We start from the raw sequence: 18,984 nt of genomic DNA, 5'->3' as shown, positions 1-18,984 counted from the left end.
GACTGCAAGGAGCCAAAGGCGGTGATTTGCATAGAAAATGGCCACATTTGATTGGCTGAAAGCGATGAATAACCAAATGAGTTAGATCTCAGGCTTTAGAGTTGGACCTCAGCAAAAACTATTTCTCTGAGTGAGACTGAAAAGTGGACAGTAAGGAGTTAATAAAAGTCATTTCCCTCCAAATGCTTGGCCTGTATAGCAGTAACAAATACTGCAGAGCCTGACGACTGGCTGGCATCCTCCTGTAACTTTGTTTTTCAGTTTAACCATATTATAATAAAAGTCAATGGGCTGTTTTACTGTGAGAAGATGAAAATGAAGAGACACAGTAGATGGTTGTTGCAAGGGAGAGGTTTGGGTTTAACTTTGATCAGGATGTTTTTCCTCAGAAGAATGATATGCACAGTTGTGTAAGTGTGTAGTTGCTCTTTCTCACACACACACACACACACACACATGCACAAAAAGCCTGAGTGTAAAACATTGACTTTTTTCAATCCATATATGGTCATATCCTTACACAGGATTTGCATCATGTGACATTTTCTCTCGTTATGAACATATTTTACAATACAGAGTCTAAAAAATGAATATCAGACAATTATTTCAAAATAAAATGTTTGAGTAAATAAAAAATGGCCAGTAAACGCTGTGTTTAAAACAACTGTCTGCTACAGGTCATTTTAAAAACTCAGACTCTGTAGTTTCCTGTTGCTAAAAAAGTTTTTTTTTAAATGAATTACTATTTTTAGACCATTCTCAAACATCAACTCATATGTCAAAGCACATTCGCTGCTCAAAAACAGTTTTAAAGTACTTCTACTTGACATGTATGTATGTTTGTATACACACACACACACACACACACAGCAAAATATAAATGTTTTTCAATACATATATGGTCATATCCTTACACAGGATTTGCATCATGTGACATTTTTTCTCGTTATGAACATATTTTACAATTCTAAAAAATAAAAAATGAATATCAGACATTTAGATATGACAATTCTTTCAAATAAAATGTTTGAGTAAATAAAAAATGGCCAGTAAACGCTCTGTTTTTAAAACAACTGTCTGCTACAGGTCATTTTAAAAACTCAGACTCTGTAGTTTCCTGTTGCTAAAAAAGTTTTTTTTTAATTAATTACTATTTTAGACCATTCTCAAACATCAACTCATATGTCAAAGCACATTCGCTGCTCAAAAACAGTTTCAAACACACATTTCTTTTTTTTTGCCATTTTATTTTGAACTCTGTTACATCTCAGAGGAAGCAGTTGTCATTTTCAGTGTTACAACCCCAACCAAAGGCCAATAAAGGGATCTAGCATAATAACCACAAAGTCAGCCGTGGTGCAGAACAATGATTTACTAACAAAAAGCTAAACAGACAAAACAACCCAGAGCAAATCAGAAAACTGAAAAACAAGAAAAGGTCCGGTGGGCTGGCAAAAATCAATAAAAGAAAGGCAGACTCTTGGACCAAGGACCAAGCCCTTCTGCCACAGAACCAGAACCTGATTAAAACAAGAAATAGAAATAAATAAGCGAAAAACTGAGCCAAACACCAGTTACAGGCCTCATGCTGCTGCTGCTGCTGCTGCTGGTCACCACCTCCTCTATGAAACCTTCCTTCAATCAGCCAAACTGGTGACACCTGAGGAGAAACAAGACCAGAGCAGAGGGAGGTTTAGGTTTATTTTATTTTATTTGCAGTTAGAATTACATAAAATGACAAAGAAAACATAGTGTAAAGTGCAGAGAGAGGCAGAAAACCCAGATGGGGTAATAAACTGATAGAAAAAACATATATAACATCAACAAGTTATAATGACAATGACAAAAACGATAACAAACAAAACTGAACATAATATAAAAGTGTATTTGTTTGTGAATTAGACTTTTAAAGAGATGGAGGCCTTTGCCAGATGGGAAAAGGTATTTATCCATAATTTATTCCCTAAATTGAACAATAAATTGACCTCTGCATGTCAGAAATCTTGGAGGATGAAGATCTAAAGACTGACAAGTTGTAGAAGAGTGAACCTGAGAATTTACTTTCACTGTATCGAACCCTTTCCATATGTACTAAGTTGGTTATTTCTGCTAGCCAGGTTTTGAAAGAAGGCACATCTTCATTTTTCCAAAGGGTTAAAATATTCCTTTTTGCAATAACCATGCCATATTGTAATGTCTTCCGTTGTAAGTGGGTTAAAGCTAGTAGATGTCGGGTCCCGCCCAAAATGGCAGTGCAAGGATCTGGTGTAATATCACAGTAACACGTGAATTAATTAATCCTAAATCTACACATACAGATTGTTGACTCATCCCACAGTAAAAGTCTGAGGAGTGAGGAGATTAATATCTAATAACCTGTAAAGTTCATTCACGTGTTTGCCCATTTAATTTCTGTATTACATCAGTAATTACTAGAGTTCAGTGAGGTTAAGTGAAACACTCCAGCATTATCAGCTGTATTGTTAGACGTTCACAACGACCTCCTTCAGTTCGGTCAGTCGAAGAAACGGAGAGAAAAGAAAGCCTCGTTTAATAAAGTGTGATACCACGCAAACGTATTGCTCCATAGGGAACGGAACAGAAGGCTCTGGAGCAGAAAGTGCTACTTAATTCTTTTGCTTTCCAGCTTTACAAACACTTTAAGACTCTCTAAGACCAAAACAACAATGTGTGAATTCTTAAATTGAGTGCTACAGCCTTTTAATCCCTTTAAAGTTGTGAATATTTAATGTGGAAGTAGAAAAAGATCCCATTCGCACTTGAAAAACAATTAGGAAAAAGAGAGCAGGACAAATGTAAATTTATTGAGGTCAGTTTTTTTTTACTCCGGAGAGATTTTTTTTTTCTTTTTATAAGAGTTCAACCCTGCTTTAAAGTGAAAACATGAGATAACCCAGGAGAGCAGGGTGCCGGAGCTTTCTCCATCTGGTTAACTTCACAACTTAGAGTTTGTTTTGTGAGAGCGAGAGAGAAAGATGGAGAGAGAGGACGGGAGAAGAAAAGGGTGGCGGGAGGAGGCCCGGGTCGAGTCCTCAAAGTGCCGGACTGTTCTACTTAAAGATCTTTAAATAGGGTGATTCACTAGAATGCATCTGTCTCCGCTCTTGTTGAGGCACCATGGGATATCCGGGGGGCTGAGCATCATGGGAAAGTGGGTTGGGGTGTGGACTGCGGGGCAGATTGTGACTGCGGAGCGAAATTGCCCACAGGAATCAATAAAGTTTCTTCATTAGTGGATTATTGTCCTACAGGAGCCACTGTACAGAAAAATGAGGACACAGATCTTGATAAGGAAGCATCATACATAAAACATAAGCCAAAGTTAAACCAATAAGATAATGGCTGTTTTATGCACTGGAGCCAGAGTTGCTATGAATGCCAAGGCCCATTCATGCGGTTAGTGGTCTCATTTACCTTCCGTCTGAATTCTTCATGATTTCCCGGTGCAGCTGATTGCCTCTAATTTCAGCCGAGCATCTGGGGAAGGGGATTCATTGTGGAACAAGAGCGGGGGACTGTGGCTCTTTGGATTGCCGCATGCCAGCTAAATGATCTCCAGTGGACGCCGGCTTAAATGGAGGCTAAATAGCGATGCCGAACGCTCTTCTATCTGAAGCTCATTACCCGCCTCTCCATTCCCCGGGGACCTGGCTCAGCTTCACGTCGAGCACTTTCCTGCCAGGAGGAGGGTGATTACAACATTTTGCTCGACAAAAGCTCCCCTCCCCCTCGCTTTTCTCATCATTTCCTGTCTTCTCCCTTTTTCTCTCAGTGGTCACCCCCTTTCAGGCTGCCTCCTCTCTCTCGTCGCACCTCGCGGCTCCCCCAGACGACTCATACTCCGGCTGATTTGTCTTTGTGCCCTGCCTGTGATTACAACACTTAGAGACAAGCAAGCCATGAATGGTATAGGAAGAGTGTTTACTCACCGACAGACAATAGTGAATGAGCAGAACGATGAATCATACACCCCAGCCCAGACAACAACAACAACCAGAGTAACGGTAACAACAAAACAAAACTGTATGGAAATCAAAAGCTGTTTGAAAGTGAATCACAGGAGAGCTGTGGAAAGGCAAGCAGATGGGATAAACACTGATGTACGCACAGGGTATCATGCAGTCTGGGAGGAGCGCAGGCCTACGCATTTCTCTGCCAAGGCTCGATGTACTCGAGACCCAGATGGGCGAAGATGTCCTTTTCAGTCGTAGCTGCCAGGAACTCTTTCTAGAGAGAGGACAAACAAACACAAAGTCAATGACCTGTGCAGGAATGTGCAGGAATTTGTCTCAAGGACGCCAGCGCAAATCCATAAATTCTCAATTTTAATCTTCACCATTCCTGAAAATGCTCATGTTGTTTGTACCAAGGCTCAAACATGCAGTGACTGTGCAGATTTACAAAATTGTAAGTTAGCTCAACAAAGGAAGCCAGTTGTCTGCTCAAAAACAAGTTGGTGAGTTGTTGTTACTTATATCTTTAAGTTGGGGTTCACAACAAGGGACAATAGTTCTGCTGACTGTTATTTGTTTGTTGTGAAATGCGGGAAAGCGGTGAAATTTGGTCATTAGCGAAAGCTAGCGGCTAACTGATGCTAGCGGCTAACTGATGCTACCGGTGCTGCTTGTTACAGCTACCAGAGTAGCCATTAGCGCATCAATGCTAACTCAAAATTGTGGTCGAAACATTAGCTGACATTTCATAGCAGCGTTACAATCGTGCCAATTCAACACATTGCAGAAGTTAGCAGAAGTAAGGATTAAAAGTTATTACAATGTAGCTGTAGAGAGAGGACAAACAAACACAAAGTCAATGACTTGTGCAGAAATTTGTCTCAAGGACGCCAGCGCAAATCCATAAATTCTCAATTTTAATCTTCACTATTCCTGAAAATGCTCATATTTGTCATAACCGTGCTTCTATTTGGACTCTTCGCTCCAAGCTGCCAATATCAATTTAGGGTTTTCCTCACCCTGTTTGTACCAAGGCTCAAACATGCAGTGACTGTGCAGATTTACATTTGACCGCCCACCTCCCTTCCAACCCATAAACACTCTAACCTTGCTCTAAGTGATTGCACTCTTCAGCAGATGAGTATTTTCCCTGACAAATCACGACAGGGCTATTAACTGCTGGCCGTCTACCAACGGTCATGTGACGGGTTATGTCTCCATAGGAGTGGTGACGAGGCCTGACTCACCTTGAGAGCGAGACAGCCTGGAGAGAGAGAGGGCTGTGATTCTGACACATCCTGCCTTCAAGTGCTAAACTGGACCTGACACGTTGCGACGAGATGGCATGAAAACCAAGAGCATGTCGGCTCCCACTGCCAGCCGAAGGCAGAGATAACTGAGAGCAGCTAGTCGGCAGCCAGGAGACGAGAAAACACTACAAGGCACGTCTCCCAACATACTGGCTTGTTATTTATAATGCAAATGACAGGTTAGCCACGCGGCGGGGAGGTTTGGGTACACTGCATGAAGCTTTGTTCATATCACAGGACTTATTAACCACTTTATTTGAATGTAAAAATGAAAGTCAGTGCAGTCAAAGGTCCATTAAAATCAAACAAAATACACTTTGATGGTTTAAAATTACACTTTGGGTGACACTTTCACCATTCACCATTGTTTTAGCTTCCAAAGTTAAGCTAGCATGAGCATGATTGATTGATTGATTGATTGATTTTATTTGACCATTCTTGAAATAAAAAATCTGAAACAGCAACCTGTGTCATACGTAATATAAATAGATAAAAAATAGTCAGGGAAGACACAATAAAGCCCTAAGGCTTATTTCCATTGTGGTCCCTATAAGGCAGGAGACGGGGGCAAGTAGCAGCATATCTTACATAAATCAAACAAGTGTCATTCTTACATACATACATACAAACATGCATCAATCATTCATAAGCCACATAAAAACATAAATTACAGTTTCAAATATACACGACAGGTACAGATTGCCAACATTCTAAGATTGGTGTTTAAACAATTTTAGCATGTTTGAACCACTGGCTGTTTTGGCTCCATTATCAACCCCCGTACTGTTAAGCTAATCTAACAATTTGTTGACTTAAAAACAATTTAGCCTCTGGGAGCAGGGGTTCATTTTCTGATAATCAGACTGAGACTTCTCTTCCGTTGTGGTCTTTGTTTACAGAGAAATCAGCAACTTGCAATAAGTTGGAAATGAGGCGACTTCTATAAGCGGACTGTTTCACAACTAGCCAGTTTAGCTAAGTTAGCTAAGCTAATAAAAAGCTAAATCATCATTGGGCAATGGGTTCAGAGACTTTTATTTATTTATTCAATACAATCTTACTACAAATAGGTTTATTATGAGCATGTTAAACATTGCTGTGGCATTATAAAGTTACATTAGCTTGACATTAGCCTCTTGTAGCACATTGTAGATAGTTAGCTGGATCTATATTGAAATATACACGGCTGCCCATAAATTCGGAGTAAAATATTTTTTACCGCTTTCCATGAAATTAAAAGATTAGATTAGATACATTTAGACTAGATTAGATTTAACTTTATTGTCATTGCACAGAGTACAGGCACTTAGACAACGAAATGCAGTTTAGCATCTAACCAGAAGTGCAAAAAGGCAGTAAAGTGCAAAATATATGTAATGTACTGGGATATATAAATAAATACAAAAGGTAAAGCAGCAGATAGTGGTAGGTAGTGCAAATAGATCAGTTTAAATAAAGTGCAGTTGACAGTATAAGTGGTGGAAACAATGAATACACTATGAACGAAAGGTATATATAGATATAAGATGAATATGCTTCTTCTTTTTTTCTTTTTTTCTTGACAGATAAAGTGTATGTCCTCTCAAAACTGTATTAATCAACCATTTCCAAACATATCACAAAGAAAATGAAACCACAATTAACAGAGGATTGTGTCTGAAAACACAATTACTTCAACTTTATGGGCAACCATGCATAATAAATTAGGTATCTACTCGATTATTATTATTTAAAAATGCTGAAAATGCTGTTATACTATTACTGAGTACAATACTGTGACATTACATTACATAAATGAAAAGCACCATAACCTTGAAACAACCTACAGATTTTCTCTTGGCTTGAACATTGTTGAAAACATTTGAAATAATAAAAGCACACAACTCAACAAAACAAAGGGTTGTTTTTTAGGCATTTTAATGTGGAAATATTAAAAGACACCAGATGTAATAACCCATCACATCCTTTGAGGCCCACTTCTGAAAATCTGTGGAGGCATTTTTTCTGTTTCTCTCATTTTTTCTTGCACACAAAAACACTTAATCAGTGCTGCCCAGAGAAATATTATCGCTCTTTTACAAAACACAATGTATTGTTAGTGGACCAGTATTATATTTGAGTGAAACCATCCCGAGGCCCATTATGTGGTCCACCACTGCCTGAATTTTTCACAGTGCTCATAACCCTGAACCCATTTATTGCTCTCACCACTCAGAACACATGAAACACGGACACAGATCGCTGCAATTTATGATGCGGGGAGCTTTACTGTATTAAACATACAGGTAATAAAACGTGGAGGCAAGGAGGGAAGCAGGAATGAAAGAAAATAGGAAAGAAAGGAGGCTGCTGCTGGACAAGGCTGATGTGATTTGGAGTAAATCCACATATCCAACAACGCATGGTGGGGCTTATCGTTCAGAGGACAACTCAGGAGATCCAACTAAAGGAGAGAACACAGGATACAGATGAGATTCTCAACATTACCAATTTAAGCATTGTCCTGGATCAAGGCTAAAGCCCTCTCTCCACTGCACTGTCCACTTTCCTACAATCCTTACATGTCCTCAGGGAAAGGCTGCTTTATTTACTTAGCACAACACAGTGTAGGCTCTCTGAGAGAAAAAATCCACAAGCCTTATGTACCTCTGAGTTCTCCCCTTTAGGCACAGAAACTATACTTGAAATGGCAAAAGCAGCCTTTTGGTGTATCAAAAGGAGCTTAGAGTTTTAGAACAGAGCAGCGGTTAATTAGAGGGGGAGGTTATCTGTCTCAGACACTCAGGTTCTCTGTGACTGGCAAGTCATCAGCACCACCAGCCAGAATGGAAGCTGTATGTGTTACTGTGAGCCAGTGTCCTTGACTTAATAAGCCGCTAATCAGCTACATGTTTCTCTGTCCGCGGCATAATGACATCCCTCGTGGACGTGAACACATATCAGTTCCTGCAAAACATCTGCCCCTTCTCTGCTGCCCGTCATCCTCCCTTTGCCACCCGGCCCACTGCTTGATGGATGGAGCTGATGGACATGGCTGCCTGCCCGGCTCTGGCCCGACTCAACTGACACATGAAAGAGAGAGAGGGAGACCGAGAGACAAAGAGACGGAGGGAAAAAGCTGGATCCCTGTTCAACACTATCCTGCCAGCAAGCATTTGAAGGACAGAAACATGGAGGAAGCTCAATATCAACCCAAATGAGCCTAACCACTGAAGAAAAAGAAAGCTGCAGTTAATGATATTGAGCTGAAATCTCACAACATCTATCAATTCATATATCTTATGAAATTGGACACTAGTGCCCACTGTTGTGGCTGCACCAAAACCAACAAGGTTAGGTTTTAAAAACACGACTTCCACTACTTCCAAACTGTTGGGATTTATTTTTAGCTCCATGTCAGAACTTCCACTTTGGCTACTTCTGACAGGAAGTCTTGGAAGTATGAACTGGTATGAACAGAAGTTCAGAAGGAAACTTGCTCTGCTATCGGGAATTGCCAATTGCCAATCAGCTAGCATTGTCTATTCACAAAATCAATGGGATTTAGATTTCCAGAACATGGATGGCCAAAATCCATGTCACTGTCCTTCATCCAAATGTGAGAACAGTTGGGTCCATCTGCTGGTTATTTCTGCCTGATGAAACCTCTGACTGCAGGGTAGTCAGCTTGGAGCCATCCTTCAGTGATGTTTTGCTCCTGTTTCTGTTTGCCCTAAGCTTCATACTATATCTGGAGTCACCAGGTCTTTGAGAACCTTCCTCAGCTTGGAGCTTGTGATCCCAGGAGACTTCAGGAACCACTGGGTGGATGTTCAAGTGTAGCCTCTGCAACCAACTTCCACTTGATTGGTAAACACTCTCCACTCCACTTTTTTCCCCTTTTGAACAAAGTCAGTCTCCATCCAAGAACTCAAGTATTGAGGTCAGACTGAATCTGAATGGCAGATGCACATAAAGCTTTCAAATCATTTTCAACATGTTTGCTCTGGCACAAGCCTCACAGTGAGAGGAACACATTCAGACAGAAGTGTTTATATTTAAGGACATCTACCACTCGACATTTAGATTCCAAGAACATGGATGCCCAAAATTCATGTCACTGTCCTTTATCTAAATGTGAGAACAGTTGGGTCCATCTGCTGGTTATTTCTGCCTGACGAAACCTCTGACTGCAGGGTAGTCAGCTTGGAGCCATCCTTCAGTGATGTTTTGCTTCTGTTTCTGTTTTCCCTAAGCCTCATACTCCACCAGGTCTTTGAGAACCTTCCTCAGCTTGGAGCTTGTGATCCCAGGAGACTTCAGGAACCACTGGGTGGATGTTCAAGTGTAGCCTCTGCAACCAACTTCCACTTGATTGGTAAACACTCTCCACTCCGCTTTTTTTTCTTTTGAACAAAGTCAGTCTCCATTCCCTCATCCCTCAACTCATAGACCATCGTAGTAGAGACGAACCATAGTGCAATACCAACCCATAGGGAGATGGTGGTGATCTCTTGTGGGAACTCTTGGCGGTCAAGGTCAACTCTTATTTTCTGATCTTGGTCATCTCTTGGTGACATAATGTTCCACACCCTAATGCCACTGAGTAAGCAACCTCTAGCCTGTGTTCCTCCAAGACTTCATCTAGCCTACACAGGACCCAGTTGTGAAGCCATGTGTACAGTTCCTGCACCAATGCTGGGTCTTTCCTTTCCCTCTTTGTGGTTTTGCACCAAACCTTGGGTGCCACTGTTCCCCATCTAAAACCAGCCAATGATCTCCTGGTGTTGTTGACTGATTGCCTGGTCTACTAGTAATGGGATGATGATACCTCAAGGAGTGTATTGACACACTACACAAACTGTGTCGGCACTGTATTGACACTGTGTTGGTCACTCAATAGTGATCCCTGCAGTAGTTATAAAATCATTGCAGGTAAACAAAATGAAAATGAGATGGAAAAGCTAACATGCTGCAAACCCAACATCAGCTTGTGAAATATTTAATCGCCAGTCCTTTACTTAAAATATGATCTCATCATTGTAGTTCAATTTGTTTGCTGAGTTAAGTTGTTCATGAGAAGAGTTTCAAATTTGCTTAAAACCTTGTTTGTGTAAATGCTAAACTGAGTTGGTATGTAAAATATAGCAAATTTGTCTGTAATAAAATTCAGAGTTAAATTATTTCAGACTGGGCAAAACTTCTTGGAATGATCCATGAAGTCAGTGGAACAAGGTGAGGCCAAGCAAAAATCCAACAGCAACAGCAAAACTCCATCCAATAAACCCACAACATGTCGATACAGTTTGTTCCCTTAGAAACACACTTTGGCGCAGCACTTCGAAACGACACACTACCAGTATCGGTCACATGATTTGTTTTTTTTAAAGCAATATACGCACCAATACGGGGTTTCACTCTTGTGTGCTCGGCACAGTGCTGACGCATCAGTGTTGTTCGTCCCATCACTATGGTCTACTGTCTGCATTGCATTCCACTTTCATCTAGTGTGAACTTAGGCCTTGGTGTTTCGGACATAAATTGCAGCAATCTGTGTCCGTGTTTCATGTATTTTGAGTGTTGAGAGCAATAAATGGGTTCAGGGTTATGAGCGCTGTGAACCATGTAATGGGCTTCGGGATGGTTTCACTCATGCTCTGTATGTAGCTCTAGCTAATAGATTTCAGTGAAAGCTTCAGGGTGTTTCTCCCTTCTCAACAGTGCTGAAGCGAAAAGAAATTGTGGAAGACCAAGCCATTTAGGGGTGTAGTTGTTGGTTTTCTGAGTCTGTCTTTGGAGTTTTGTTGAGGTGATGTCACACAACTTCAGGGGCCCAATCAGACGTTGGAACAACTTGGCTAGCTGAGGTGAAAAACTGATACTGCATACAATTAACAGGGTTCAGTTCAGCAGCAATGGAGATGAATGTAGTGTAAATTTACTACCTCTCTGAATGAGAAAAGTGGATTAAAGACCAAGTCAATGTTCCTTTTAGTTTTCTTTATTATCAAACATCAGAATACACTGCCTAGGTACAGTGGAGGAGAACTTTGTCCACTCTCAAAGGGTTCTGAAAAAAGGTGTCCCTCCAATAACAGCCCTTGTTCTCTCTGGCTTTTCTGTCTGTGTGTAAGATCATTTAATTTGACGCAACGCAGCAGGAACGAGCACGCTGCTAAGTCTACTTTTTAACCTTAAAATGATCCAACCTATTCTTGTTTATATTCAAATTCCAACACCTCTACTGTCTGACAACTCCCAGATCTTTACAGTTCATTATTCTGGTTTAAAGCTGGTTTAGCCTTTTTCAAGCTGGACTTAGACTTCAGGAGTTTAAGACCGATTATCTTCTGATTATTGGGGGAAATACTGGCCTTAATTTCACCAGGGGGTCTAAAACACGTCTCCAACTGAATGGTGATATTGCTTCTCATCTGCTGGGTGTTTAAATAGGAAACCATTTGCTTACATGTTCACATAATAACCTTATATGGTGACAATATGCCAATGTTTTAGTGCAGCTCTTAGTTCGCCCCAAGCGTCAGAAAATCTAATGATGCAGGCGTAAAATGTTTCACAGTGCAGGTCATGATTAACAAACCCAGTGGCTATGGGCAATTGATTTTCATGTTTGCATAGATTTGTGGTAGTTTGCTGTATCCACTGTATCCAGTAACTATTGCATATATATTGCAGTGTTAAGTGTGATAAATGATCAGTGCAAACTTATTAGACAGCATCAGACAGAGAGAGATATCTTTAGAAACACAGTGAGACAAAAGAAAACAGAAAGTCTGCTCGGAGAACTAAGCTAAAGGTCATGTGGGGAAGTATGCAAACAAGACCTGAAATCCATGCAAATGCACTTACAAAGCTCCGTGGTAGTAAAATGTTTCTGAACAAAAGCCTGGGTAAGAGTGCAGTCATCTCACTTTCAGCACTGACTGTCTGCTTGGCCACAGCAGCTGTGACCAAGAACTCAAGTATTGAGGTCAGACTGAATGGCAGATGCACATAAAGCTTTCAAATCATTTTCAACATGTTTGCTCTGGCACAAGCCTCCCAGTGAGAGGAACACATTCAGACACAAGTGTTTATGTTTAAGGACATCCACCTTTATATAAAGAGTCCAAGGTACAGAACTTCCACTCGACAAGGCACACTCAAAGGCAAAAAGAAATGTGATGGAGTTTTTTCTTTATCATATCTGTAAGTATCTGAGGTGTCTGTACATCATGAATGCAAAGAAATACTACATTTTATCTTATACTTTATCTGCTTTAAAATGTTCTCTATGTGTCCAACTCAGCTCAACATGAACAACACAATATAAAGTCATGCCACACAAGTTGATAGGATTGAGAGGAAGAAACTAAGTGGCAATTTAGGCTGCATTCACACTGCAGGCCTGAGCACTCAGATCCCATTTTTGTTTGGTTGTTCACATAATTTTTTTAATGTGACCTCCATCTGACTCTAGTGCTGAACAGTCCCAAAGCACAGACGAACACTAACAAAGACGTCACACGCAGCACGCTGTGCACAGAAGTAAACATGATGGTTTTTTTCATTGTTTTTTCCTCCTTTCCTCTCCTCACGTTGTGCTGTATTTCTTCCACCTCTGTCATATTGTATGTGTGTTTAAAGTATACGTTTGGACGGGCTGATGGCTCATTTCATTGGCCTAGTACTTGTTACTCTGTGCAATGGCAATAAAGGAAAATCTGAATCTGACCTGAATCTTACAGTGGAAGCTGGTGAAGTTATATGCAGATGATAACGAGAAGATGGATGAGGAGAAAGAGCTAAATGTTTATCAATGGATTTTTGTGGATGTGGAGTCGGAGCCAGGAGTGGTGGGATCGTGACGTGACCCATTTCTTTCCATATGCTTTTGAACACAGACCAGTTTGGTTTTTTTCGTGTCTTTGCAAGTCATTTTGTGTCTTTTTTTGTCATTTTGTGTCTTTTTTTGGTCATTTTGTGTCTTTTTTAGTCCTTTTGTCCAACATAAAATGTGATTTTTAATCTTTTTTATTAACTTTCAAAACACTATCATGCTCAATAAAGAATTTTAAATGTGAACGAAGTGAATATCAAAGTTTGTTGCCTTGAAATTTTGAGTTCACCCAACTTTTCTTTTTTTTGCAGTGTATGCCTGAATCAGGGCGTTCAGGTAGCTGGGTGCTGTACAACTTTGTAGGCCAGTATAACATGCATGCTTTATATTGTTTTTGTGGCTTGAATGCATGTTGTGTTTAAAATAAATGGAAACGTGAGATAATGATTGGAGCTTTCACTATTTTTTTTACTGTTATATTTGACTTACTCCACATCACCATAGTCTTATCATAACATGTATTCTAACCAGTAGCAGCTCAAAACCAGATAATTTACTGAATTTTATAAAGCAATAAAATTCATATTGAGCAGAATTAAGTTCAGAGTATTGGTCCACCCTATGCAACCTTCACAGTATCTCATGTGGCCCCTTGGGGAAATCAATTGCCCTACCCTGGTCTAGAATGAGGTAAAGTGGCTGTTCAGACGGAGGTTGCATTACAGCAGTAGTTCTCAACCTTTTTCAGTTGCGACCCCCAATTTAACATGCATGTTGTCCGCGACCCCCACTCACTGAACACAATCTCACACGCACAATTCAGATCACCCAAAAAAGAAACAAATTGACCAAAAAAGACACAAAATGACCAAAAAGACACAAAATGACCAAAAAAGACACAAAATGACAAAAAAGACAAAAAAATACGAAAAAGACAAAAAATGACCAAAGAAAAGACAAAAATTGACCACAAAATGATTTAAAAGACACAAAATGACCAAAAAAAAGACACAAAATTACCAAAACAGACACAAAATGTCAAAAAAAGACACAAAATTACCAAAAAAAGGAAACAAAATTACCCCAAAAATGACCAAAAAAGACACAAAATGACCAAAAAGAAAAAACTCAAACACATGAACACTTTAACACAGTGGAGACAGAGCTGACTTCCAAAATGATTTGGCGACCCCCAGAAATCATCTCGCGACCCCAACTGGGGTCCCGACCCCAAGGTTGAGAATAGCTGCATTAGAAAACATCAGACCTGGATCCCATTTGGGACCACAGTTGTCTAGGTTCCATGTGATTTGTTATTAAAAAATCAGATCACATATGAGCAAAAAAAATGGATTTAGGCCACTTTTGGCTGCAGTCTGAAGGTCGCCTTAGAGCCTCATTAGTTTAATAATTTGTAAATGTTTTTTCAACACGTTGTTCTGTCACAAGCCTAACGGTGAGAGGAACATATTCAGGCTGAAGTGTTTTATGTTTGAGGACACCCACCTTCATATAAAGAGTCCAAGGTACTTCTACCAGACAAGGCAAAAAGAAATGTGAAATGTTTTCTTCACCTGAATGTGAAGTTATCAAATCGACTAATGTTCTCAGTCTCCCTTTTTTTATTTGGGCTTTCTTTTTCTCATTGACAGTTAGAAATAGATTACTTTATTGCCAAGAGATCAAGAAGAAAACCCTTTGATTGCCTTTAAGTTAATTTATCTTTATTGCAGCACACCGGAAAAAGGCTGACAGGGGCAGAAAAAAGTGGGAAGTCGATTATGCCCCTGTGTCTTCATCCTGCAACGATCCGCCGCACACCCACACTTTCCCCTGTGCTCCGGTCTGCGAGAGCTCAGTTCACAGGACAGCCGGAGCAACCAGAGAGGGCACAGACACCTCACTAATCACACCAGCAATTAGTGCAAGCATCATAAAGCACTGCTGCCTATAAAACAGCTATTGAGTTTAGTGTTATCGTCATTACCTATCCGTCCCCAGCTTGCTAATCAGCCCGTGCACTGGGCAGAGAGGCGGACGGGTAGCAAATAATGAATTCCTAATCAGAAACAATGGGATCCTCGCTTGACGTCCCTGGTGTTATGGCTCTTTGCTCCTGTGGAGGAGTAAACATTTGCAAATCAAAGTTATTTAGTTGATTAGGCTGCCCAAAGGTAATGAACAGATACAGCAAAGAGTCTGAGGGAAGTGTAATAAAAGCTCTGATTTTTTCCCAGTGTCCTTGTGACGTTGCCAAAGTAGAACTTCTAAATTTATATTTCCATTTGCATATCATTGTCATTGAATAACGGTATTGGAATGAGGCAATGACAATTTATGACATATTTCTTGAGTATGTAACAATGCCTGTTGGAGCCGTGGCAAACCTGTTTCCTGCTCATTACGAATGCAGAGAGGAACATTATTTTATTAGCGCTTTAAAAGTTCTCAGCAGTTGTTTTATTACTTTAATATTGGCCTGAAAATGTTCTCACTCAGCTCCACATAAACAACGCTCATATACGGACTGCATACATACATAATATAAAGTCACGTCACACAAGTTGACAGGATTGTGAGGAAGAAGCTAAGTGGCCATTCAAAGCCTTATTAGTTTAATAATTTGGAAATGTTTTCAAGGTAAGGCAGTGTGACTTCTCCCTACACATTCAGAATTGCAAGGAAATGTAAGTTTTGCAACAATTTCTTGTTGGAATGCATTAAAAATATCACAAAATGAATGTATAATGTGAGTAAAGATGTTCTGTGTAACTAATTAGGTTGGATAACATTGGCATTGTTAATTAGACCGGTGCAAACAAACAAACAGAGTTACACTTTCTCAGTTGCAGAGACTGAATTTCAAACCATGGAACAATTGTTTTAGCTAAACTCCACCATACAGATGGATAAAACAACAATACATTAATTAAATTAAAGCAAGATGCTAGCCTGGCTTGCCATTCTGAATCGCAAATCTGTATGTCCGGAACCACTTTCAGGCTCTCAAGACGCTGTAACTTTTAAGAGTAAAACTGCAGAACTTTCTGGACAAGAAGTCTGTTGTCCCGTCAAAAAAAGTAAGCGAAAAACAAGCGATATGATGTTTTTCACCGACCACTACAATGCGTCCGCCGCCATCTTGCTAATGTAGTAGCGATTGTTAAAATGTTGGATGGGTTGAACCAACAGCGGACTTTCAAAAGTAAACCATTTTTAACGTAAGTTACATGAATCACGTTTTTGAACGTAACCTACGTTTTTTTTTTAGGTAACTTGTGGTAGTCACGTGACCCTTCACTTCCGGCATTTACATACAATTATTTACTGAGCCCAGCCACCCTACGGAGGAAGCTCATTTCAGCTGCTTGTATCTGCGATCTTGTTCTTTTGGTCACTACCCAAAGCTCATGACCATAGGTGAGGGTTGGAACGTATATGGAGCGGTAAATCGAGAGCTTTGCCTTCAGGCTCAGCTCCTTCTTCACCACGACGGTCCGGTACAACGCCCGCATCACTGCTGACGCTGCACCAAACCGCCTGTCCATCTCACGCTCCGTTCTACCCTCACTGCTGAACAAGACCCCCAGATACTGGAACTCCTTCTCTTGAGGCAGTACCTGTCTCCACCCAGAGGGGGCAGTACCTGTCTGCACCCAGAGGGGGCAGTACCTCTCTCCACCCAGAGGGGGCAGTACCTGTCTCCACCCAGAGGGGGCAGTACCTCTCTCCACCCAGAGGGGGCAGTACCTCTCTCCACCCAGAGGGGGCAGTACCTGTCTCCACCCAGAGGGGGCAGTACCTGTCTCCACCCAGAGGGGGCAGTACCTGTCTCCACCCAGAGGAGGCAGTACCTGTCTGCACCCAGAGGGGGCAGTACCTCTCTCCACCCAGAGGGGGCAGTACCTCTCTCCACCCAGAGGGGGCAGTACCTCTCTCCACCCAGAGGGGGCAGTACCTGTCTCCACCCAGAGGGGGCAGTACCTGTCTCCACCCAGAGGGGGCAGTACCTGTCTCCACCCAGAGGAGGCAGTACCTGTCTCCACCCAGAGGGGGCAGTCCACCGTTTTCCTCCACAATAATCTCACACAATCCAGATGGATATATTGAGGACAGTCAACTTGGACAATTGACCTTGCAAGATGTTAATTTGTTGTCCTCACCCTCTCAATTAGCACGTATCAGCCCTCCATCTTCCTGAAGTTCATCACTGAAGTTTGGAGGGATCTTTAACTTGTGAAGTGTGAGAACGGCTGTCTGCCAGACGTATGAAGTTCTCTTTAATCTGTGGAGCCTGTAATTGTAGCTTGACTCTTCCTCATATGGACCCAAACAGAACACTCTTCTAATGATAACAATAAATTAACTTTCTCTGCTCCACTGAAGCCCATAAATAATTAATTGGTTTGTTGAAGAGGGGCTGGTTTTGCATGACCAATTTGCTTCCTGCTCCAGACAGTGTGATCGGATGCTGCTGCCTCAGCACTCCTTTCTTTCTGCTCAATTAAAACAGCACACTGGCAAAATATGAGCTTTGTTTGGGAATTATAATAACACATTTTCATATTGATATGAGCCAGGATCTTCTGAGTCATTTGTTGGGTCACACTGCTGGAGAAGCAACAAAATCACGAATCACAAATTAAGAAACAAGTCATATAGTAGTAAGAGATTAAGTTAAGTTGTTTTAACCAGTATTGGAGGCACATTTAATAATAAAGTGAGATGTCATTACTCAGGTTTATTGCACTAATCAATTATTGTGGTGGTAGCTCATCTTTACTCACTGTAGAAACTGTTACCTGTTGAAGATACAGTCATCAAAATGCCAGGAGGGGACAGATGGCAAGGCTCCTCGCCTCCCTCTCCGCCACTAGAACACGACTTCATGAGTTGAAGACCGGATGGCAGCTCCACAGACAGACATTCAGTCAGTCAACTTGCAAAAAGCATTACAGCCAGAGGGAGACAAGCCTGTCACAACCTGATCCGTACCAGAAAACCTTTCCGTTCAGATCCTATCCCCGACCAAGTAAAGGGGATATCCTGACTTTAAACCTTTGAGTCCCATGCCTAACCTCAACTTCTTTGCACATGTGTAGAATATATCGGGTTTCTGGTGCCGATTGGGCTGCAACAATAGTGAGGTTCCTGATCAACATCAGAGGTGTACGGACTCGTGAAAACACTTTCACAGGCCCAAATGGACCAGTAATTGGCTGGCCCAACCCTACTCTTTTACTTGCGCCATTGGGGTATTGGTTGGTGGTTAGGATTGGGCGCTCTGACCACTAAGGCCTAGGTTTGATTCCCGGTGAGGGAACCAATATTTTGGGCAGTCCGTAGCCTAAAGGTTAGGAATCTTTTAACTGGAGAGTCGCCAATTCGAATGCCAGGACCGACAGGTCAAGGACTGAAGTACGCTTGAGCAAGGCACCTAACCCCCCCGCACAGCTCCCAGCAATGTGCTGCCAATTGTTCCTTGCATGGCGTGTTCAGTTGTGTGTAAAAAAGGATTGGTTAAATGCAGAGGTAGAATTTCCCCATTGGGGCGGCTGTGGCTCAATTGGTAGAGCGGGTTGCCCATTGATCGGAGGGTTGGTGGTTCGATCCCTGACCATGGCAGCCTACATGTCGAAGTATCCTTGAGTAAGATACTGAACCCCAAATTGCTCCCGATGCTGCGTTCATCGGTGTGAGAATGAATTCCCAATGGTGGCAGGTGGCACCTTTTAGGGTAGCCTCTGCCACCAGTATGAATGTATGTGTGAACAGGTGAATGAGTGCAGTCTGTAGTGTAAAGAGCTTTGAGTGGTTGCAAAGGGACTAGAAAAGCGCTATGTAAGTGCAGGTCCATTTACCATTTACCATTGTGGGATTA

The 18,984-nt window shown here is 41.3% G+C and overlaps 1 protein-coding gene across 1 annotated transcript in view; it reads right to left on the bottom strand.

The window, feature by feature from the left end:
• Window positions 1–1,619: 1,619 nt before the first annotated feature.
• The window catches only part of dntt (deoxynucleotidyltransferase, terminal), a 197,702-nt gene continuing 180,337 nt past the window's right edge, over window positions 1,620–18,984 (bottom strand). The window contains exons 11-12 of the mRNA XM_059359923.1: window positions 4,130–4,248; window positions 1,620–1,660 (exon numbers count right to left, since the gene is read on the bottom strand). Of these exons, the coding sequence (XP_059215906.1) occupies window positions 4,162–4,248 (87 nt within the window). The 3' untranslated portion in view covers window positions 1,620–1,660; window positions 4,130–4,161. The remainder of the gene's footprint in view (window positions 1,661–4,129; window positions 4,249–18,984) is intronic.

The sequence above is a fragment of the Centropristis striata genome, chromosome 20, assembly GCF_030273125.1.
Source record: "Centropristis striata isolate RG_2023a ecotype Rhode Island chromosome 20, C.striata_1.0, whole genome shotgun sequence".
NCBI lineage: Eukaryota > Metazoa > Chordata > Actinopteri > Perciformes > Serranidae > Centropristis > Centropristis striata.
Note: the sequence above shows the minus strand (reverse complement) of the source record. Positions and strands in the feature narration are given on the sequence as shown.